This window comes from Haemaphysalis longicornis, unplaced genomic scaffold (assembly GCF_048455015.1).
Source record: "Haemaphysalis longicornis isolate Haplotype H1 unplaced genomic scaffold, Haemaphysalis longicornis Haplotype H1 scaffold_5, whole genome shotgun sequence".
Classification (NCBI taxonomy): Eukaryota; Metazoa; Arthropoda; class Arachnida; order Ixodida; family Ixodidae; genus Haemaphysalis; species Haemaphysalis longicornis.
Window position 1 is genome coordinate 188179859 of NW_027526385.1, and position 23741 is coordinate 188203599.

The window sequence follows — 23741 nt, forward strand, 5'->3', positions numbered from 1 at the left end:
TTTTATTGTGCACGACTCATTTTCATCTACACGTCACAATGGGTGTGGTTTAACACCTTCACCTAGAGTCGGTAAAAGAAACCGTTCGTGATTCTATGCTGCCTGACGTCAATAAAATGGCTACCTAAGGGCAATGAGGCAAACTCGACCCAGGGTGTAAACTCTCTACTCTCTCGCAAGAGAAAGAGGAAGCTTTGCAACTAACAAATGAGCTCCCAAATGATGGCGTCAATTTTAGGGTCTCTTGTGTCAATGGACGCCAACGCACGAGCTCTGCAACCCAACTGCACGTAACTGCGCGAACGCCATGTTGTCGCGTAGCGGTCTCGCGGAACCTCGCCCACTTCGGCCGGAAATTCCGGCTTTCACTCTTGCCGACAGGTGTCACCGCTATAGCACCGGCTTTCCGTTCACCTCACCACGGAAACACGAAATTGATAAGAACGCAAATGTAACAACCGGGAAAAAAACACGGAATGAAGAGAGCCTTCGCGTGTGTGAACATGCATGCCGCAGTGTACGCGCTACGGCGGTCGTTCCGTATTGATCCGTGCGTCGTCCGCTGTGGGCAGCTCTTCGAAGTCAGTGATCGAGGGGTGCACAGTGACTTCGTGCGTGCCTCGTGCTCAATTCTTGTTACTTTTAAAGTCTGTTCGCGTGCAGAAGACCGCAGTGTCGGCCGATGTTCCCGCCGGAAGCGGTTAGGATGCCCGGTGACAGAAGATGACGGCCAACTGTGTGGTCGCAAGTCCGAAAAGTTGTGCGCTGTGCCAACGTTTGAGAAGCATGTCATGTGTCGTGAAATTCAAGCCATCGATTTTGTGAAAGGAGGCGCCCCCTATTTGGTGTTTGATGCAGTGTTCGTCGAGTACATGCCTTCGTGCACGAAACAGGATTGCTGGCACTTCGAAAGGTTGTCGTCGATTGCTTCTGACTGAGTAGGTTGATTTCAATGCGAAACATTCCGTAATTGTTCCAGCCGGCTCTGCTTCAAAAATACATCCGGAATTTCCGACAGGTTCCCATAGGAAATGTGTTTTGGCCTCAAGAAAATGTGGCAATTTTAGCCTTCTCGCCCGGGTTCCAAATTCAGCATTACCTTGTCTTTTGCAGCTGCAAGACAAGGTTCGTGCTTTTAGGTTTGGCATTCAACAACGTGTTTGTTTCTCACGTCAATAGCAATAGCTGATGAAGTTTGTTGTCCGTGATCCTGTGCAACACCTCGGAATGGTTGGTGCATGCTTCCGATCCGTATTGCTAATGTTCCGGTGGTCGGGTGAACCCTGGTCACAGTTCTCCTCCAGCAAATTTTCTCCAATACGGCGTCACCTTTCATGCTATAGCCGTATACTGATGGCATAGGGATGATGGTAGCAATCACAGAGGGAGTGCTCGAATGACGTTGAATTCCCGAAATATTTGATTCCGCGTATTAATAGCGCATTACGCTTCTTAAGACTTGTGGAATTTCTGATCGCCTGATGTGTTAGTTCACGCTAGCCTAAAAGTGGAAATACGCCTATAGATAGATCACTTACTTAGCTGTAGTTGACTGTTCCTTATCAGTACTGACTGTTAGAAGCGTTGGCCTTTGAATATTCTCTTATATTAATGCGAATGGCTTGGCCTTAAGCTGGGAATCCATTTAAAATAATCGCTACGTGCACCAAGAGCCTGTACTGACCTCGTTTTAATTCTTCGGCTTTCTTCTGCAAATTTCTGGGAGCCTGGCTTTTTTATTTCTCCCATAACTACGAGCCCACCTTCGTCATATACATTTATACTTCTGGTATTTTACTGTTTTCCCTGGAAACACTCTGCTTATCCGGACTTGTTTTGCAAACGTTGGAGACTTCCGTCGAGGTAACAACAAACATTTATCCACTTTGTCAGTATGTGATTTCTAGTTATGATAGCTAAGGGGCCATTTGAGATATCAGGCCTAAACAATTATAGCACTGCACGTCTTCGTGCTGAAACTAAACTCCTTAGAGCATAAATGTGCAGAAGTGCGTGGGTTTGTATACGTGAACGCTTATTTTTTTGCAGAATTATAAGCAGTAACTGGATACTTTTCTGCAGGTATAACTGCGTGGACATCGACTATCTCGGACATGACTGAAGAATCATCGCACCGCCAATAATAAACAACCACATCATTTAGCTACATGGAGTTAACAATGTCGGGTAGCGACAATTTTGGGTGAAGGGCGAGTTTTGTTTCTTTTTTATTTTTTAGCGGGAACTTTCATCCGTTGATAATTGTAGCCGGTGAAATAATTATTATTGGCGCCGCGGTTTCCTTCTCATGGTTATTACTGCAATCAATAAAACATTAAAAACGGCAGTTAGATAAGGTGACGTAAGGTACCATATGTTGTAATGTAACACCAGTTTCGTCCGGGCTTCGTGCGTGCCAATTTGTGGGCATCCGTCTTCTGAACATGGTTTTTCTTTCTGATAGTTTTGTATTCTACGCTCATCCGTGTATTATTTTAATGTCCTTCGTTTTATATATATATGGCAGTCGGCTTTTGCTCCAATTCTTGCTAATGAATTAAACTGTTGGGAAAGGGAGCAGTTGTTTCCAGCTTCCAAGCAACCTGCAAATTATTTTGTTTGCCTGCTAACGCAGTTCCTTCCTGTGGTCGGCTCCATATTGAAACCCTTGACCTTCTTCGTCACTGAACTTTTGAGCATCTGCAATATGTCTGTGTCAGCTATGGTTCCAAGTAACTCCTTTTTTGGCAATCTATAGCAACCGGGAACGCCTAAGACAGAAAACGAAACAGTATGACTCATGCCATCTGCTTATCGCGCTGTGTTAATGGGAGCCTGTGCAGTATCAGTTGACAGATGAAGGAGAAAGACATCTTGGTATAAAATAACCCGATGCACGCCTGAACAAACCATCCGCTGACAGGGTACAAATGGCTTGATTTGACCGTTATTTCCATCACCGAAAGGAGCCGTTTCATGCGTTTCGTCGCATAATGTGATAAGACACTTTTGAAGGAACCTGCTCCGCGTCCTGTATCTGCAACATCAGTGCGGCATTACGCAGCGGCGTTGGGAGATGACGCTCTGCAGTGAAATACTACTAGCAAACTTGCGAATGTGCAACTGTGTTACGTGACTCTTGAGTCCGGACGTTTGCGTCGCAATGGCAAAGCGACCAACGTCGTTGTCACTGGATGCTTACCGCCAAAGGATTATGACGGCCGCCCAGTTCCACAACGCCAGAAAAACCATTTCTGAGGTGAGTTATACATGCGAATGTCGAAGCGAAAAAAGTGACGCTATGCCAAATGAAGAATTAATGCTTCCTGTGTAAGACAAAGCTTACAAGTTAAGATGGGCAATCATTCTGCCCCCCGTACTGCTCTAGAGCCTGTAGGGTATAAAACTTTGTAATTGTACCAAAAAAAAAAAAAAACAATGGTTGTCTGCATTGATTTCGCTTGCAAAATAGTAGGTCGTTTCGTCTAATCAGCCTAATCGTACTTTTCTTTTTTTAATTTCTACTGAAGCACATTGCGCTGATGTTTCCCGCCCAGGCAGCAGCGCTATTTTCTACATCCTGGTGGTTCGGGGCGTCATTTATATGGGGAAAGATGCACTGCTCATCAAGTTCTCTGTTAGTAGCATTCAATTTACGTAAATTTCGGCGCCATGTCTGAGACACCAACATCCGTGATTACCACGGGTGAAGTCACGGGCATCCACACAAAGAAGGCAGCTAAGGTAACGTCATGGCAACGAAAGCTGAGACAAGTGAACAGTTTTCGTGGCGCAGATGACAAGACGGTATTCGCTGATACTGCAGCCAACCGATCAAGAACCTTAATCACGGCTGTCTTTCTAGTCTTGTCTCAGTGTCAACACCGTATACCTGTAGGGCGGCATGCGGCAAGAAGTGTATTATCACTGGTTGAAAAATCGCCGCTGCATCATTACGGCCCTATCATGCGCTGCAGACAGCTTCATTATAAAAAGTGCTGCGCTCACAGCGGCTTCTGCCTCGTGCAGGATGCTTATAGTCAGTGCCTCTAAGATCGCGAAGTTATTTCCATGAAAGATTATTGCCGCATAGGGAGTTGGCTGAGAAGTTACACGACGACAGTCATAATAGTCACCTAGCCATCACCTTGTTAACACTTGGATAATGAGAATACAAAATAAAATTGTGGTGGTAGTCACTGCCGTCACGTTAACATAGGACGTTCGTCAAGAGAAGTCAGCGAGAGCTAAAAGATTTCGCTATATTGCTGAAGCGGGTTACGCACGAGACCCGATATTTTCTTTTTCTGAATCAACGGTTAGAACCATAGGCTTCTGATAACATGGGGCACGCATAAAATTAGTCATCACACACGTGATCACATGGCCACATTCGTGGGTTGTACTTCGAAGGAACGTGGAAAGACCGCAACGCTACTGATTCATCGCACCACTCGGACGCATGCATACTTCGCTTTCGGTTTATAACTGGCTTGCAGCCCTTAATTGGAATGTGCCTCTTTTATGGCACACACACAGTAAAACGTGCTCGTCGTGTGCTGATGGGAATGAACTCTTCAGTTGTTTCATGCTATCGCGTTATCTCTCGGCGGTGGACAGGTGCGAGCATCTTTAACCACAAATGAGGGTTCGTTGGCGTAATGTAAACGTCGTTTTTTGTTTTGCATTTTTCAGTGTTGGGAAACTAAGGTACAATTCGAAACTCATCGTACAAGTAATCCATTGTTACGCTCTTTCGCCAACATCCCGTTGCTTACAGAGCTGGTGTGGAAACGTGGGTGCCTCTTCATTTCTTTATCTGCGGCTTCTTATCTTGTTACTTTTTTAACCACTAGCTCTATTCCTAACTGTAGGAGCACGTGGGCGTAACGCAACTTTCAAGCAACCGTTGAGCTTGGGACATGAAGCTACCGGACCATTAGACGAACCATGCGGTGAGCAACCATGAGGGCCACTTCAGCAAGACTCAGGTATAGTGGCCGAGTTTTTAAACGCTGTGTGAGAGTTAGGCCACATGCCGTTATTATGCCAAATCAGACCAAACATCAGCAGTCAGTGAAAGGTAAAACACAAGATGTTTTGGCGATTCTGGAAACTCTCTCTCTCTCTCTCTCTCTCTCTCTCTCTCTCTCTCTCTCTCTCTCTCTCTCTCTCTCTCTCTCTCTCTCTCTCTCTCTGTTATGCACACAGACTCACTCAGTCACTCATTCACGCGAACAAGCAAGTGCGGTCTCTATCTCACCACCCGTTCTTTTCCCACGTAAAGCTTTTCGCGGGATCTCGCTCCCGCGCAAATCACTCCGCAGCCTCGCGTTATTGAAGATGGAGTCACCCATCAGCTACGGAGAAAGATGTGGTGATGACAACTATCTGTTGGGATGTACGTCCGTACGTGCGGAGTTCTTTCCTGGGAACGCAGGACATACGTGCTCTGAGATGATATATTCCACAAGGAGCAAATGGCATTTACTACACTTGCACACCAGTGCCTTGAGCGAGATTGATAATAAGTTGTGCGAAACCGGAGCACCCAAAAAGTGTTCAGTGCTCTTCGGTCTGATGCTGTACTCCACCATGGAGCGTGTATGTTGCCGTAATGAGAGAAATTTCTTCTGCTGTACCTTCAGTTCCATCGTACTCGAGCGCGGGAGGTTTGCTCTGTCCCATTACGGAGGTGCTTGCGGTGAAGTGTCTTGTACAGGTGGCCCTGGGAATGGATGTCGGCGAGCGCGAGACGGGGATAAACTTCAATACTCATGTGTCGCGGTAATAAACTTACCGTGATTATGCAGGCTATCAATCATTTTTTTTTATTTTTAAGAATTTTTTGAAGCATTCGCGACCGAATTTAAAATACATGGAATATTTAGAAAAAACTTTACCATCCCTTTCTCGCATAAAAACTGCGTCAAAAGTTCGCCAATACCTTCGCTGACAGTGCGTCCAACCTTCGCTAAAAGTGCGTGAATCAATAGCGGAAATTTCGAAGACCCGAATCGCAAACGAAGAACAAAACCGAATTTTTGCACGACGAATTTATGCGACGAATGTGTGCACACTAGGTCAACGCATCTACGAATTATATAAATATATACCGATACATGGTTTATGAGATAAATGTACATTATTGTACTATTTCTTTATGACCGATGTGTAGATTTTGTTATCTAGAACCGTTCCACGGACACGGGAATGTAACTTCGTAGAGTTCATCTCTGGTATCATTTCTATTATCTAGCAAAATTTTTTATTGTTGTTTATTGAAAAAAGTGGAGCTCTCTTCTGTGATCGAGGAAACTGTCGGTAAGGTTAGTTTTTAAAGGTAAGGTTCGAAGGTATTTCTGTTTACTTGGCGTTACACCAGCACCTTTTCATATAGGTGGTGAAGAAACAGCGGTGCAGATACGGTATGTCTTACTGTTATGAAGAAAATAAAACATGACAGGGCCGTAAGGCCGACGTATGTACGCGGCTTCTACTGAACGAATCGTACCATGAGTTCAATCGGAAATGGAGCAGAACCTTTCCAGCTACAACTAACGAAAATTCGAACCCTTCTGGAAATGAGAACGTTCTTGCACCAATGACACACTAGCCTGGGCCCGTTTGCCCGAATCCGATAAGTATACGAATAAGTTCTCAACTACAAATTCACCGCTGTCTAGGTAATAAGTCGTGTGCCCGAAACTGATAAAAAGCTCGGTTAAGGTAGAGTTTTCGTTGGGTTTTCTGGCAGCCGGCTTATTTGCCGTGGCCGACTTCGACTTATTGGCGTCTTATTCGTAAGCGGGAACTTAATCGGGAACTTATGCGTACGGGAAAACGGGCCCTGGTCTAATCTACTGCATTGTAAACCGGCCATCACGCTTGGTGAACGCAGCAGAATTTGAGCACAACCTAAAGCCTGCAGGCTGCCTAGCTTACGAAGACAAGTAGCTGAACTTCGTGCAAAAAAATTGAAAATAATACTTTGTTTCGGCACTGCACCAGGTCGTCCTTCGTCGCAACATCGTGGCACACACAACGCTACGTTGGGCCGATCTACATCAGCCCACCCTACTAAACACGTGTCTACCACGCGTCGACCGACGCCCTATGCACCTTCGAAGCCGCCGCCGCCGGCGCTCATTCATAATGCAAGGCGGCCATTTTTCTTCAAGGTGACGCCACCTCCCTCCTTTTTTCTCCCTTATTTCCGCTAGATTTTCGACTTTTTACGTTACTTTCACGCTCGCGTCGTCCCCCTCTCTGAAAGGGTCTTAAAAGACAAAGTAGAGAAAAAGAAACTGAGAGGGAGTGAGAGAGAGAACGAGCGGCAGCGATGGCAAGTCTTGTGGAAGTCTCGCGCAAGCCGTAAGAGGATACTTCAAAAACGATGAGCATCGTAGGGGATATACCGTCGTTCGTGTAGCGCTTGCCGCTATGTAAAGAAAGCCGCGTGAACGCCCTGCGCTGGGGGCAGCGGCAGCTCGGAGCTCTGCTGGCAACGCTGGGAGGTGCAGGCCTAAGCTTCGTGGAAAGGAAGCCGGTGTAGGGCGAGGAAGCAGAGCTACGTACACCGGATGGAGGGGGAAAAGGGAAAAAATTAAATAATAATCGGCCTTAATACCGCGTGCATTTGTAAGCGTACTCATAGGAGTGGCGTGAGTTATGGATTCTTGACACTTCCCAAATCACCGGATTATGGGGAAGTGGCGCCTCTTCTTTCTTCCGCCATTATGTGCGTTTGAAGAACGACGGATGTTAAGACAGAGGGAAACGGGTGGGCGGTGGTGAGGGCGCCCACCCGCCACCCGCCCTTCGTTTGCTTATTTTGCGTTGTGTTCGAACCAGGCGCGCCAATTTCCTTGTCCCCAGCATTATTATTTCCTTATCGCAGTACGCACCGCTTAAGGCGTAGAACAAAAATGAACGGCCGTGCTTTCCGGGCTTCCAATTCGGCCTCGCTACCGGGGCGTGTTAAACGCGAACGCTTCAGTTTCACGTGTGCTGCAGAGTCACTCTGGGAAAATGTTCACGTACCCATCCCTTTTTACCACTGCTTAAGAATGTGTTTTTAAATGCGAAACGATTTGGAACCCGTACAGCAGGACTGATCTTGTCATGTAGCCAAGGAAAACACAGGTTTCTTCAAAGAACAAAAGTTTCTTAGAGCGAACTTGGGCTCTGCTAAGAACTAAAAAAATACACAAGCGGAAAAGGAGCAGTCGATTCGAATGCCCCAGCATTCGCCCTGCGAGCATTTATTTTTTTTAAGTAAGTATTTCTAGAATCACGGAATTAGATCGACAACACTGGTGATCAAAGTAAAATATTTTCGAGTGATCACAGGGCGATACACTCTCCCTACAAAATGATACATTTGGGGCAGCATGCAAAAGAAAGAGACGAATACACGTGTTTCCCTTCAAATGCAGATAACCCAGCCGGGCGCGGTGAGACGATAAACAAAAAAACACGTGAGTAAAGGAACAATGTATGGTTCCCACCAATATCACCCAATAAAACCACAACCTCGATGTAAAAATACGGAAGTGTATGACGAACCATTACAAACAGGTCAATTATTTTCAACGGTTATTTACGGGTTTAGTTATTAGGGGTTACAAATACACAATACTTGCTTTTGAGCAGCATTTCTCGTAGGATTCAGCTTTCAATAGCGTCTCCCATCGAGTGAATGCACAGGCACCCCTGTACAGCAATTGCCCAAATTTTATTCGTACCCGCCGCGGTGGCTCAGCGGCTAGGGCGTTGCGCTGCTGAGCACGAGGTCACGGGTTCGATTCCCGGCCGCGGCGGCCGCTTTTCTGATGGAGGCGAAAAGCAAAAACGCCCGTGTGTACGAGATTTCGGCGCACGATAAAGATCCCCAGGTGGACAAAATTAATCCGGAGCCCTCCACTACGGCGCGCCTCATCGCCTGCGTTGCGTCGGCGCGTTAAACCCCACAATCAATCAATCAAATTTTATTCGTAGCTGCCGCAACGCGCATGGGTTGTCACTGGCGAACTTATCGTCTCGCCAGAAAATGTTCCACATCATAGTCAGCTTTAAATAGATTGATCGATTGTAGGGCTTAACGCGCCGACACAATGCAGGTGATGAGGCGCGCCGTAGTGGAGGGCTCCGGATTAATTTTGACCACCTGCATGGGAACTTTGACATTTCCCCGCACTTTTTTTTTCCACCTTCCTTAGTGCGCCTAATGATGGCTGGAGGGTTTTTCTTTGTTTTGTTTTTCCTGTGCGGCGAAAAAAAGCATTGTGTCGGCAGTGGTTCAATGGTTATTTTTGTCAAATTTGTTGCTTTCCTTCCTCCTGGTCAGTTATTTACATTATGGTAACAAATGCCGCGATCGTGGCGGTCATACAGACAGTAAGAATATATTAACCTTAGGAAAAGCGCTCCTGCCACACTTCTTTATTAGTCCGAAAAGGCTCTCACTGATAGCACGGCTAGAGAAATCGCAAGCTGCACTCTAAAAAAAAAGAGAGTCCAAAGGGAGTCGTCGCTGCAATGACTCCCTTAGACTCTACTAAGACTCTCTTTTACGCTCCACGACCCTCTTTAAAACAGGGAGGGGTCACGGGACCCTTGCACTTTGCAATGGGAGTCACGGGTCAACAGCATTTTTAGCATATATTTATTGACTGATTGAATTTCCACAGTGATACTTAGGTTTGTTGCTACCGTATTGCAAGATTTAGTGGCGCAGATACAAAAACACGAAAAGTAAGGGCACACAGGTGTGTGTCCCGTGACTTTGTCCGCTTCTGCGCAAACGGTACAAAATTTGATTTTCTAGGACTGTAAAGCATAAAAAATCTAACGCTGTTTATGGAACACACAAGGTTGAAACGCCAAGCTTTCTACGATACAAACGCAAAGTCCACAATGCAAAGTGCTGAGCTAAGCTAATGGGGTGATTATGATTTTTAGAGTGTAATTGGGTCATCTGAATATGCTGCTTCGGTTAGCTCAGTGTTGTCATTGATTTGGACTTTGGCGGATAGGAGTGTGGACTTTTCATTTGTATCGGAGAAAGCTTCGCCTTTTTCATCCTGCTCCTCTTCGTCTTCTTATTATTCTTTTTCAATATGTGCCCTCCAAATTTGTAAAGTTGGCTTTCCTACTTCGCGTTTTATCAACGACACCACAATTTGCCCTCCCATTGTTTAAAGTTGGCTTTCCTGCGCTGAGTTTATCATCATCATCACCACCGTAAGCCCTCCCATTTGATAAAGCTGGCTTTCCTGCAGTGCGTACAGCCGTAAAAGCGCCATGAGTGGGCATAGAGAGGTTCACTTTAACAATATTTTTGAATATGTCGTATCAGAAAGCAATCATATACAATACATACCATACCTGTGGTAGCCAAATTATTTTGTTCTTACAATTGTCGGTAACTATGGGCGAATGGAAATGCTAAAGTGCGCAAAGACTAGCAAATATTTTAACATTGCATAGAAACCACATGTAACAATCATACAATATACTTAATATATACGAATTAAAGTCTTTACTGCAATGCTGTTCAATGTTGATGAAATAAGCAGAAAGTATGATTGACATTGCTTCTGTATATGATTTAAATGGGTTGTCTATTTTTTACGTTAAAAACATTGCCAACTGTGCACCGGATAACGCTCTGCGAATAAGAACACGAATAAAACTATGCTTCGTAATATATATTGCTACGCAACTAAATGGCCTTCTCAGGAACCCTACAAAATAGGCGGGATAATATCAGGACGTGTGGCGTGTACGTAACTAGCTTTTGCGCCACAATTCTGCCGCTCTACAATTCAGCCTCTCTATGCACGATGTTGCGTGCCTGCTTTCTTGCAAAGCTTCGTTGTCGTGCAACAAAGCCTACTTTACTGCAGATGTTATTCTCATTCGCGTTTTACCAATTAAGCAGTATGTTCACTGCTTCATGTGCCCCTAGTACTTTTGTACATTAAGTACATATCGATGTAAGGCATCGCACTTGCGCGCGTACAGAGCTCTGGGTTCAGATGTCGTGTAAACTTACACCAAGCTGCCCGACCAAAAAGCAGAATTCAAGTGTTAGTCATTCAAATCCTTACTTGTAGTTGCTTTTATTCAATAAAAACTACTTCATATTGCGACAATCTTTTTATTTAAATGATTAATGCATGTTGCTCACAATTATTATATATTTGAACCTGTGTGCGAGCGTCGCCTCTTTTAGTGCGTTTAAAAAAGCCGCCAAGTAGTCACGTGACTGATTTGCGTTCGTTTTATAAAAACTTTTGTACATTACGTAAAACGTACATATATAAAAAGTTCCTGCCAGAAACAGATTTCTTTTGTCTAGCGTGTGCTTTAAAACTCAATAACAAGAATACAAATGCAAATATTTTAGACAACGCGAATCAATAGAATCCACTGCGAGCCAAGTGGAGTAAGCCAGTGAGTGGCGCGAACATGGAGGAATGGCGCGAAGGCAGCGGGGCGAGTTGACGCATTTTTGTCGAATTCGCGTATCAAAACCGCTGCGGGATGGAAACGGCGTGACACCGGTATGAAATTTGCTGTGCGGAATTCATTGCGCACCGCCTGAAATCGTCTACTAGAGTTCTTCAGTTCGGCAAGTCGACGGCGTGCTACGGTTGAATGCGAAGCCGGAACAAAGGCTGTGTCATCGTGTTTTTTCACGTGAGTACTGTCCCTGCTAATAATACCAAGTGAAATAGTTGTCTCGGTTAGCTTTCCGGACACATGCCAAAAAAGTTGCATATGCTGTGCTTGTTTGCTTGCTGCCTGGCGCCTCGTAAGCATTGTGAAATCTCTCCTTTGCCGTCCCCTCCTCCCTATTTGAGACTGTTCTAAGCTATCGCGCTCGCGAGACCGGCTGCCGCCGCCGCGACCGCCCTTCCTCGCGGCTGCTCGCGGTCTGCGGGCCGCGATATGCGTCGTGAAACTGCCGTACTCCCTGTTCTGTGGCCGTACTCGCTCGCCAACGCGCCCCTACAGCGTACGCGTTGACCGTGTGCTGGCGGCGTTGTCGGGAAAAAAAAGTTGGCAAGAGGTGAGGACGCCGGAAATGTAGTTAAACAGATGAGAATTTGCAATGTGCAAGGGGGAGAAAATAGTATGCAAATGCAGGACACGGAGAGAGAGTTCGGGCCGCGCGCCAGCGAGCGAGTACGGCAGTTCCACAACGCCTGACGTTGCCAAGCTTCACGAGCTAATGACGAAGCCCGTCTTTGAGTTCACGTAGAGTTCACAGGGGCACAGAATTCAGATACGTGGAAATTGGAGGTGAAAGGCGGACATGTGGCCTCGCAGGGAATTAAGTCTCGGGGTGTGTGTGTGGGGAGGAGGGGTATTTTACAGCGCCTGCGAGGCGCCTGTTCTAACTTGTTCATGCCGTCCGTATTCTTCAGCACACCCTCCTTTTGCCCTCGTCCATTAGCCCACGTCAAGCTTGTCTCTAGCTCTACTGTTGTGTTCGCTGTCTAACGGCTGCTTTTTGCACCGTCGGTCGCAGAAAACCACTTGACTGTTGGGTGGAGCGGTACAATTCTGTAATACACGGCGCTAGTTTGCAATGACAGGCTATTCAAAAGTGTGTCAAGTGTTCCCTTTTTATTCTGTAGTTTTCTTCTTTGACGTTTCGTGAAATACCTTTGGTGCAGCGTCATTTTTAACACTGGTCTGCCCATATAGGCAAACTTGTTGGGACCGTTTAGTGTCCTTTTTATGGGGAAAAGCCATTATGAATGGCATATTGGCATGTATTGTCACGTTCGCGCGATTTTTGCAGGTAAAGAAAATAGGCCCCAATGCAAAATGAATCCTTTAATATAGGCATCAAAAGAAGCCTGGAGCATGCTAAATATTCTTTTGAAGGTAGGTTGTGCTTTTTATGATCACATAGACGGACACAAGAAAACTACGTACAATTTCACGAGTAGACGGCGCCATCTTCTCGTGAAAGCAGACGTTTTTCTTGTGCCCGTCTCTGTGATCGTAACAAGAGCAATTTTCCTTCAAAAGCTTACACCAATTAGCCCGACATAAAGCTGTGCAAAATATTACATGTCCTGATCACACACTCAGAGTGTACTTTCTGTATTTAGTGAGTCGCCTGTTTGCATCATTATTGTCTGCCAGACATGTTGTCACTTGGGCATTACTCCAGCGTGCAGACCAGTGTTGCACAAGTAGACATGCTTCAGCGCTCTTCCTGTCACCCTCATCTTTTGCGCAGTCTTTCAACTAGCCAGCAACCAAGTCTTCATCTTCCCTCTCGTTCTATTTTGTATGTACTGTATTTCAGAGCCATAAACACATCAGCTTGTCTACATTAATTAAGGAGGAGGTGCTCAAGCAAGGAACAAGGTTCGGGTGGAGGCCGATCGCGGAACCAGAGGACTCTGAAGCTGGTGAGCTAACCAGGACTGGAGATGGGCCTGCGGATTCTGTGTACCAGAGGTTCCAGACGAGCGAGTTGGCTTGCAGACAACCGGGCTCGGTTCTACACCTGGCCGCGGTTGGTGGCCACGGCCCAGGATGGATCACCACACCTGCCACGCAGGGCGTGGTGCTGCCTGTGCTGCTTTGTCCGAGCAGTACATGCATTCGGGGGCCAATGCTCTGCTGCAACCTGGACCAACGATGACCCGCGGCACACATCGCTGAATGGGGCTTCTCGTGTTGGTGAGAGCATTTCCGTTTTTCTCTTCGCTTGAACTGGATTTCGGGGGCTGCACGTTGACCCTTGTGTCCTTGTTTGGTGCTAAGTTTCCCTTTCACCGTTCGCCATTGTAACTCATTCTGTTCCCTTTCTCCCGAGTTCCGTGTGAACGTGTCACACTCCTGCAAGGCCAAGAGAATCTTCGCATCAACAATTAATTTTTCCCGAAAGGTTAGAGTGTCAAGCACCATACACTTGGCTGTTTGGCATGGAAAGACCCAGCATTTGAAACATGTCATAACAGCAGGTAAAATCTTGCAGGGCTGCAGATTTTCATCGACATGGCTGTGTGAGGTTATGCGGGTTTGTAGTAGGTTTCAGGGGATATAAAATTTGCTTGTGCCTGCTTTGGACTGGCCCTTAAGACTTCGAATTGCTTGTGTGGTTGACGTCTGTGTAAAATTGTCATTTGTTGCAACTGCTCCTGCCCTTACTTTTTGCCTTCACCTTTGGCTCTATCAGGTATGGCTGCTCTTAATCCTCAAGTCCTGTGGATGTCCATGCTCACGGGGTACTTTGCCTTTTTGGAGGTTTGTATTACACTTGTCTCTATCTTAGTTCTTTCAGTTCAGCTCGTAACCACCATTTGCTCTCCTAGAGATCGCATAAATATTGTTGATTTCAAATTAATTCCAAATAACGGTTAGCTACTGTTATTGCACGAAGGCATCTTTGGATGTTAAAATGCTGTGAAAATTGTTAAAAATTGAACCTTGGTGTCACTTCTTTTTTATTCCCAGAGAGGTTGTGTCAGTTTTGTGCTTTTTGTTTACGCACCAAAGGCTTCACATAAAAAAACCAAAGCTTCATAATACTAATGGGTCATTCCACGCGAAACGTTCTGGCCCAAAAATTGGCCACCGCCAATTCCGTTGAGAAAAGCAGGTGAAGAAATCCTGAAATACTATGAATACGTCGAAACCTTCATACAACAGCTGTAGAAACCCTAACCAGGATTTGAATATTCAGACAGATTTGATCAGTGGACAAAGCTTCCTCAAGCCAGTATTACACTAAAATAATGCCGAGCACGGCAAACACTAGTTCGGAAAAGTTTTTTTTCCACCCTCCGGTTTTGTGAGCAATGTAACCAACATAAATGAAAACATGCAAACCAGTTATTCTCGATAGCACAAAGGCAAAGGAGACTGGGAGAGGGTAAAATAGGGGACAGAAGAAAAGGAGGGCTGGTCAGCCTTAAGAGCAGAAATTGACAAAGGGAGCAATAGAAGAATGGAAACTTGAAGGGAACAGTGCAACAACGCCTTCCCGGAGGGCTCAAATTGGTGCGAGGGGCCAAATATGGCCTACCGTCGAAACAAAATCTAAGTAAAATTATCAGGCTAGATAGAAGTTGTTCCAGACGGAGTTCACTATGTGCGGTGCGGCTTCTGTCTTCACTTGCGGCAACTTTTGCTATGTATATTGCACATCTGATCTGTTTAATCATTTTTGTGGGCCACAACACAGGAAGAAGCAGTTTTCCTCCCTTCATTGACCAGGGCAGTAGTCTGATGTGAAGTGAAGTTTAGAAGCGAACACATGCCCAGAAAATGCTAGGAAAACACCTAAGAGGACGTGGTGGAGAAGCGCCACTCTAATGTAGCAGGGCCGGCAGAAGACTCTTGTCTGTCGACATTTTTTAGTGCTAGCCCATATTGCGTCTCTCATGCCAAAGCCTCAGTGAGAATTTTGAAAATATTCTGTGTTGCTTGCGTATTTCTGACTAATGTATTTCCGGCTTGGAAGGGAGCCGAGTGAGTACTGAAAAGCTAGTTCTTTCAAACTAAACAAAGCTGTATTCAGTCTTTATGGACCCTTTACTGCATGTGTTATTGCTTGCTTGCTGCAGAAACAGTGCTGATGTTGTCATCTGTGTGTTTACAGCAATTCCGCGTTTTTCACAAACTTGTAATCCAGTTCCACTTCTAATACTGCTAAATGAAAGTAGTGCGGAAGTAGAGACCCTGATAATAAAGCATTTGTTAATACACCGTGAAAATATGAGGAACGTAGCAATTACCACATTGCATTTGTTAAGCTGGAGCCCTGTGGATATTTTTCCTTATGGCCTCCTCTATACTATTTTGTTGGTCCCCCACATCTTATTAATTTCCATGTCAGTGATATGTATTTTTTTTTATCATTAGATGCAAGAGGGGTGGATACACTGTCCTGCGGCCTGTTTTGCTGAATGAAAGTGGTGTCGAAGCCTTCAGAGAAGCACTGGTAAGTACAGCAGTAATTACTTTTAATGAAATCACTTCGCAGGAGCTTTTGAAAAACTGAGTGTTGCTTCTTTGTGTGGTTTTAGAATTTTTAGAAAAACGGTTGTGTCAGCGAAATTGCTTAAATTTCTTGGAATCGTTCCCAGTCTTCAAAAATCATCTATCGATTTCTCTATACTCTCGCTCCGAATAATCTTCAAAAAAAAAACCCGAAGAAGCAGACAAAAAAGGCATATTGTGAGCTACTAGCTACCAACCTTCAAAACAACTACCTGGTCTGATAACCATGCCACCACTGTGACACCGTGACACACCTCCTAAATTTCCCATACGGACCCTGGCATCAATGAATATCTTGATGTGTGGGTGGGTTTTGTATTTTTCAGCTATTTTGGCAGTGATAACGCTCGTTTCTCACGAAATGGTCTTCCAGATCGGCCTAGTCATGCTAATACTACAAGCAATTAGGTTAAAGCTCCCATATTCAACTCATAAAAAGCTCTCACACAGTTGCAATTTCAACAACTTCAGCCAACATAGTCATGAATAAAATGAGCCACTAGAAAAACAGTTGTCTTTAGTAACAGTTTTCTAAGAAAAATAGCTTGGTTGAATTTGTCTCATGACAGCTGATTAAAGCTAGAGTTTAAAGGTAATTCTTTTTCTGTGAATGAAGCGATGCTTCCTACTACTAAAACCTGTCCCGAACATCAAAACGCTTGAGACGGCCCGAAAATCCAGAAGCTGCCGTATGCATTGCGATGCTCGCTAAGTACACTACTTCTGGCGTTGACGCTGATATCTGCTAAGAATAGACTTTGGAATATGGCACGCAGACAGGGCGGTAACTTTCTTTTTATCGCAGAAAGTCTACCAATTTTTGGGGTCTAACAAAACATTTTTGTGTAAACATATTGATTAGGCACATTCTGCATCAGCTCAAAATGCAGATTATTCGATGCCCTTTCCAACAAGAGCAGATTCGCAAATTAACAAAATCAGTTTTTGGCCAAACGTTGCAAATATGGATAAGTTGTGTATATCAGTTCGCAAATAGTTTAAAAAGTTTGGAGTATAATTTTTGCCAAACATAAAAAACACATCTTGGAAAAAAGTTTAGTTGCCCAGTACAATTTGTCAGATATGAAAAACATGTTACCATGTGTGGTGCCCTCGTTCTGCAGTGAAGCCCTGCCTCTGTTTCAAAATATGCAATTTCGGATAGTTTACTGAAAAAAATCGGGTGGATTGGCATTATTAGAGGCACTATTTGTCCCCACATGATGTAGAAACATCTTGTCAATGGTTGACATCGCATTAATGGTAAGGTAAAAATTCGGGATAGGACAAAAACTGCTTGGGGCTGAAAACAAAACTCGTTCACTGTCAGTTTACTATCATGCACCTGTTGAAGCTTTCACTTGCTGGTTGTTATAATCTTCTGGCTCACTTTTCTAACCCTGCTTTCAGGAATGAGGTGCGATGCACTGGAGCAGTGCCCAGCTAGCTATCCCCGAGTAACTGTTGCGTGACAAATGAAAAAGGCATTCAGCTCTATGAGCCTCCTGCATTGCACCTCCACCTAACATTTTAGAAAACAAACAATACCAAACTTGTGGCAGACTGTCAGAATATGTAGTTCTACTGAGGAGCAACTCTAGACCTCCGAAAATATCCTCGTACAGAATCAAAACTGAAGCCAATTTTGAGCTCTCTCCTTGTCTTAACTGATGTCCGATGACTTGAGGTTATCAATTGACTTTCAACTGGAACTCTTATTGCACAAGTAAGGCATGGGTGAAGTGAAATCACAAACGGCATGCTTTTTTTTGAGGAAAGTAGTGGGCAACGAAGGCGTTAAGGCAAATCGGGTTGAAGTTCTCTGTCTAGTAGTGCCAAATATAAATTGCGCAATGCAGAAATTAAACAAATGACAGGAAAAGGGCTGAAAATGCTAAGTGCACTTGTCAGACATGCGGAGACATCCACGAATACTTTGACTGAAAAAAAGCTACCCGTCCTCTAAACCAAAGCTCACTAGTGCATACCTGGTGTCATTTTCTGGTAGTTCTCACCTTTAAACGCAGTCGGATTGCAAAGCTGACGACATCATTTGATACTTGACTTCTGTGAGCCATTTTATCAAAAAATCTAATGGTAATGCTGCGTAACCACAAGTGACATCCTTTTTTGTACAGCGCAGCAGCCATGGCACCTATCGAAACAACACATGCTGCTCAACCCTCAAAAACACCGTCAGAAATTTCAGTGTAGCCAGAGCAGGAAAATTAGAACTGATTCTAAAACTGCAGTGCCTAGACTAACCAGTGGGATGCGTTAGTTGCAAGAGAAATGACAACATGGATATCAGGAATATACAGCATTGATGATCGGTGATCGGTGCTTTATATTGCCGATTTTGTGATGTTGTAGTTGTTTCTCATGTACCACGGTGGTTAGTCTAGACACTACACGTTTAGGCAACCTTGAGATTTTCGGCAGTTTTTTGCAAGGTGAGGTGTGTATGTTTTCTCAGAAGGGAGCGTTGCTGCTGCGCTTGATAAAAAAGCATGCGACTCGTGGTCATGCTGCATTACCATGGAATTTTCTTGACCAAAAGTCTTCCAGCAAGCCAAATACCAAATCACTTTGCCAGTTTTGCAATCCGATGGCAGTGACAGATGATAATTACCTGGAAATGACACCAGCTTTCCACTACTGAGCTTTGGTTCAAAGAAAGGGTCGTTTTATTTTGTGAAAGCTTATTTCTGAAGGTTCCCCGCATGTGTATCAAGTAGACCTGGCATTTTGAGCCACTTTCCAGCAGTTTTCATTCTGATTGATTGATTGTAGGGTTTAACGCGCCGACGCAACGCAGGCGATGAGGCGCGCCGTAGTGGAGGGCTCCGGATTAATTTTGACCACCTTGGGGATCTTTAACGTGCGCCGAAATCTCGTACACACGGGCGTTTTTGCTTTTCGCCTCCATCAGAAAAGCGGCCGCCGTGGCCGCGAATCGAGCAGTTTTCATTCTGTTTGTGTGTTGCAAACCTAATATTTCGTGCTACTACGCAGTTACCCAACTTCAAGCCGATTTGCCATAGCACCCCCGTCGCCCTCTACTATTCCTCGAAAAAAGAACGCCTTTTGTGATATCGCTTCACTCATGCCCTACTTTTGCGATAACAGCTCCAGCTGAAACTAAAAAAATAACACCAAGTCATCGGATATCAGCTCAGACAAGTAGAGATTTCCAATCAGCCTTGAACACTGCCAGCTGTTCACTGGCCAGTTTTGTTAGTACGAGGCTATTTTTGGAGGTCTAGTGTTGCTTCTTACTGCGACTGTCTATTCTGGCAGTCTCCAAAAGGTTTGATATGGTGCCTTTTTGAAAATGTTAGGCAGCACTCTTTTCGCCGTGCGAAAGCTTGCTGGGCACAATTCTGGTGCATCGCAAGTTATTCCTGCAAGCAGGGCTACCATAGCGAGTCAGAAGATGACAATAAACCGCAAGTGGAAGTTCTGGTAGATAAGTGATGATCAGAATGTCAACAAAAATGCACCACTGAGATTGGTTTTAAATTCCAAGTGGATTTTTTGGCATCTCTTGCTTGCCGTGAATCTGGTGCTTGCTGTAGTCCTTAATAAGATGTTTTTACATCACGTGGGGACTAAGTTGGGCCCCTAATAATATCAAACCATTTCAGAGAACCATCCAAAATTGTGTATTTTGGAATGAATGTTCGGCTTCACCACGAGACGCGGGCACCATGCGTGCAAGCACCACGTGGGCACCACGGGGACAAATTAATTGTCACTAGTGAATTTTTTCTTGGACAGGATTTTTTAATGTAAACCTTCAAAATGCGTATTCTAAATTTTTTCCACTATTAGTGGTTTGTTATACACAACTTCTTTTTTTTTCATTTTTCTTTACGGTGACAAAATTTTGATTTGGGTTTTTCTTTTTTTTTGCGATCATTGTTTATGCAAACATTACACAACTGGTGCTAGCAAGGGCGTTGAATCATCCGCATTTTTGCCACTGCACTATGTGCCTAACCAGCACATTTAGCAAAAAGAAATGTTTTCTTAGAGCCCTAAAAACTGGTCAATTTTCTGCGGTAACAAATGAGTTGAAATCAACGCTGGTGTCAGCTTTACTGCATGATTCTGAATTTGTGCAGAGAAGCCCCTCTAGTGCATGAGAAGTTCGAGAACAAAAAATTGGACATCCAAAGTCAATAAATTGGGATAGGGAAACTAATTATTGTGGCATGTCCCATCAAGGCTGTAGTGTCAGCTTTACTGCATCGCTCACAACTCGTGCAGAAAAGCCCATCCAGGGAATTAGAAACTTTGGAACAAGTTTTGTGCCAAATTTAATTATATGAGAAGTTAAAAAATCAGGGTACAGAAACTAAACGCGTTGACAATAATTCAAATAGACAAGTGGTTTAAAATTTTTTCTTGTGGCCACTAAAAACATGAAGAAACCGAGGCACGTAACAAGGCAGTGGTGCCCTTTGTACTGACAACTTAGGTTTCTTTTCCATCAGTAATAAGTGTGATCTAGATAACTACAACTGTAAGCATTATTTAGTGCTTCATGCTTTCACTTAAGCTAAAAACTGTTGAAGGAAAAACGAAACGGGGTGCAGACATTGCATGCAGAGTAGAAAATATAGTCAGCGTATTGAATAACTTTAAAAAGCGTCAAAGTTAATCAGTGAAGCGTAGATAGAAGGTTCAGGCAAATTGCTATCAAGCCTAAAAGCAAAAGAAAAGCGCAACAAGCAGCACACCCAGCGGTTTTTGCCCAGGGAATGGGGGGAATCTATGATGTGTCGTTCCCATCTGGAAAGTCGATGTATCCAATTTGTCCCTTGGCGTTTTGCATGTACCCACTCATTGCGAATCATGCAAGTACAAGCCTTTCTTGGGCCAAGTTTGACTTCTGCAAAGAAGCTAAAGCACTGATTTGGGAGCTTTTAGATGTTTATTACATAAAAAACAGGAGCACAGTGAACCTGTATTGCAATGAGCTTGAATATTTAGAAACTTCACTATGATTCCTTTGTTACCATTGTGCGGCCCACTATTAAAGGGTGTCATTTTAGACGATGCACTCAATAAACTTAGTTGCAAGCAAGTGCTTGTCCTATCATCTTCTTTGTCATGTGCTATGGACTCGACTTTTAAGAACTATGTACCAACTTGCCTCATGCTTTTTACTGAACAGTTTGAGTTAGACTTTGTACCCCTCCAGTGTTTTGCAGCAGGTGTCTCAGTTCACTTACTGCTTTGTTACTCGTGCTGCCTTTAAGCTTTACATAGATATTTTCATACCATCAAAAGGGGGGAGTAGCAGCCTTTTGCACTCATAAATTCTTAGTCTCCCTCCCTGGAGCTTTCAGATCCTCTTTATGGATGCAATAATTTTTGAAGCCTTTGCATTTCTGGGGTGTCCATATGTGACTTCATACATTATACATATGTTCCCTCATACAAAACATTTCATAACAAAAGCCAAATGGTGAAGCAAGGAAATGTAATGGCAAGAGGTGTGCTCCTCGCCCTCTCTTTTGTCAGGCACTGGGCAGTTAGCCTGTTGTTGATGATTTTACTGTGCTGGCTACAATTTCATTTTGCTTTTGTCTTATCGTTCAATTTCTTTTCATTGATATTTCTGGCAGGTCCGAGACAAGGCCTGGTCCGAGACGCCAGGACCCGAGGACACCTTGCAACGCTTGTGCACGGCTTGTGAAGATTTCTGGATTGACTTCATGGACTTGTGTAAGGAGTCTGCCTTAGAAAAACAGCAACAAGGAAAGAAGCCTTTAAAAATTATTGCAATTTATTTCCACACCAGTTTAACCTTGCACCAGCAGGTATGCAAAGCTGGTTAACACAAAACTTGTTTTTGTGATTTAATATCATGCCTGTTAGTCTAGCAAACCTGCGTTGTAACAAGCCATAGCAAGCAGTAAAACATGCTTAGTGTATCTGTATTTTTACGCTATTTGCTGGTTATTTTGTGGTTTAAAACAGCTGTGATACCCTAAGCTGGCTTTTCATTCAAATGTGTATCACTTTCGTCTTTAATAAAATAATTTTCAAATACTTTTGGTTTGCTTTGCTATACTTGTATGAAACTGCTCATGAAGCTGCATGCATGTGGGCTAAAATTGCACTTGCACGTATACTGCAATGATTCCACCAGCAGTATTACTGACCATCTCTGGGAAGGTCACCCATACACTTCCACGACTCTGTCGCCATAAGCATCACGGGACTCTTTAAAAGGGGGCGTCCTCACAACTCTTGTTACAGGGTCGCGATGATCATCAGGCAGGGGTCCCGTGACTCTCTTTTTTCTTTCGTGGCAGTCAGTGCTGACTCTAAGGAGGTAGTCACCCATATTCTACTGTGACTACTGCGACGGGGTCCCTGTGACCCCCTTTCAATAAGAGTACCGTGACTCTGCGAAAGGGGTCGATGAAGAGTCAAATCTGTGGCAAGTAAATACCCCCCAAAGAGGGTCACAGGGACTCCTTTTTTTCTTAGTGTGTGGCTGGAGTAAAGCATAAGCACGCACTCACCCTCATAAATACACACACGCACGCACGCGCTGGCACACAGACACACTTACACGCATACAGCAGGCTGGGCGAAACTACGTCATCACTCCTGAGGTTTTATAAAGGGAAATATTTCTGTTGTATGCCATGGATTTCACAACGGAGTCCTGCATACGCATGAGCGAGGGTAGACATGTGTCATCTCTAACTCAGGAGTGAGGTGGAAGCATTCGCGGCGCAACAAACACTACCCGAACTCGGAGCCCGTCAGGCCCTTAATCCAGACTGCCGCGTTCCCTCATACAAATCACACCCGGCATCCAGCGCTGTGTACACACACACGCAAGCCAGAGAACCCCGACTACCGGGAAGCAGGTGCGCCACTTTCCCTGGAAGCGCGCAAGTTCGAACATAAATATCCCCGCGCGTCGTGCGGCGGCACGTTCCCTCCCGGCTTCCCTCTAACGAATTGGAGCAATTAATATTCACAAAACGCGCTCCCGCGTTCCTTTCTCCCCCGACACTTGCAACTGTTCCCGGCGCATTCCGCGCTGTCGTAGCAATTCATACCAGCCGCCGAGGCAACTCTGTTGGATTGGCTTGGATTTGTGCGGGCTTTCCCCGCCACCGCAAGTGCGTGTTTGCCGGCGAAGTTGCGTAGCGCACGAGAGGTAATCCCGAAGGGAAGGGCGGTGCTCCGTAATGACTGCTATGCGTCTTTTTAGACGAGCTCGCTTGGTGGGTGGCGTGGGGATTGCCCCGATGATTGTGTTGGTAAACAGGACTTGCGTCTAACGAAGCAGGTGCCGCCGAAGGGCAGTGAGATCAAAAAGAAAAGGAGAAACAAAAAGTGCGCTCATTTTAGATGAACCGGGGATTACGCTGCATGAAGGAATTTTATAATGATGTGTGAATAAATCAGAAGCACTCCTACTGGGATTCTACCCCAGAGTTCATTTTCTGTGTATCTCAGTGGGTTGCCCTGACCCCGAGGGAACGATCAGTGCATAATTTAAGCACCGTTATTACCGGTCTCCTACCAACGTGAGGGGAAGCATTTTTAAAGAAATTGAAAGGTGACACACTTATTTGTGCGGCAATTCAATTTTACTGTGGTAGAAAGTGTATGTCACGCAGTACTTCGAATTAGTTATTTGCAACACAGGAGAAATAATTATAGAG

At 44.7% G+C, this 23741-nt stretch overlaps 2 protein-coding genes across 3 annotated transcripts in view; both read left to right on the top strand.

Annotated features, from left to right (window-relative positions):
* Nucleotides 1-23741, top strand: part of LOC144138901 (uncharacterized) — a 917654-nt gene that overhangs the window by 144862 nt on the left and 749051 nt on the right. The gene's annotated exons all lie outside the window — the stretch shown is intronic.
* Nucleotides 11449-22359, top strand: LOC144138899 (uncharacterized). Of its 2 annotated transcripts, none has more exons than XM_077671407.1 (6): nucleotides 11449-11706; nucleotides 13370-13439; nucleotides 13516-13713; nucleotides 14213-14280; nucleotides 15901-15979; nucleotides 21675-22359. In XM_077671407.1, the coding sequence occupies exons 1-5, from the start codon at nucleotides 11665-11667 to the stop codon at nucleotides 15946-15948; spliced, it is 426 nt and encodes a 141-aa protein (XP_077527533.1). In that variant the 5' UTR covers nucleotides 11449-11664; the 3' UTR covers nucleotides 15949-15979; nucleotides 21675-22359. The 2 variants fall into 2 exon arrangements, with proteins under 2 accessions (XP_077527533.1, XP_077527532.1); XM_077671406.1 differs by having other exon boundaries at nucleotides 11451-11706; nucleotides 13334-13439; nucleotides 21675-22354.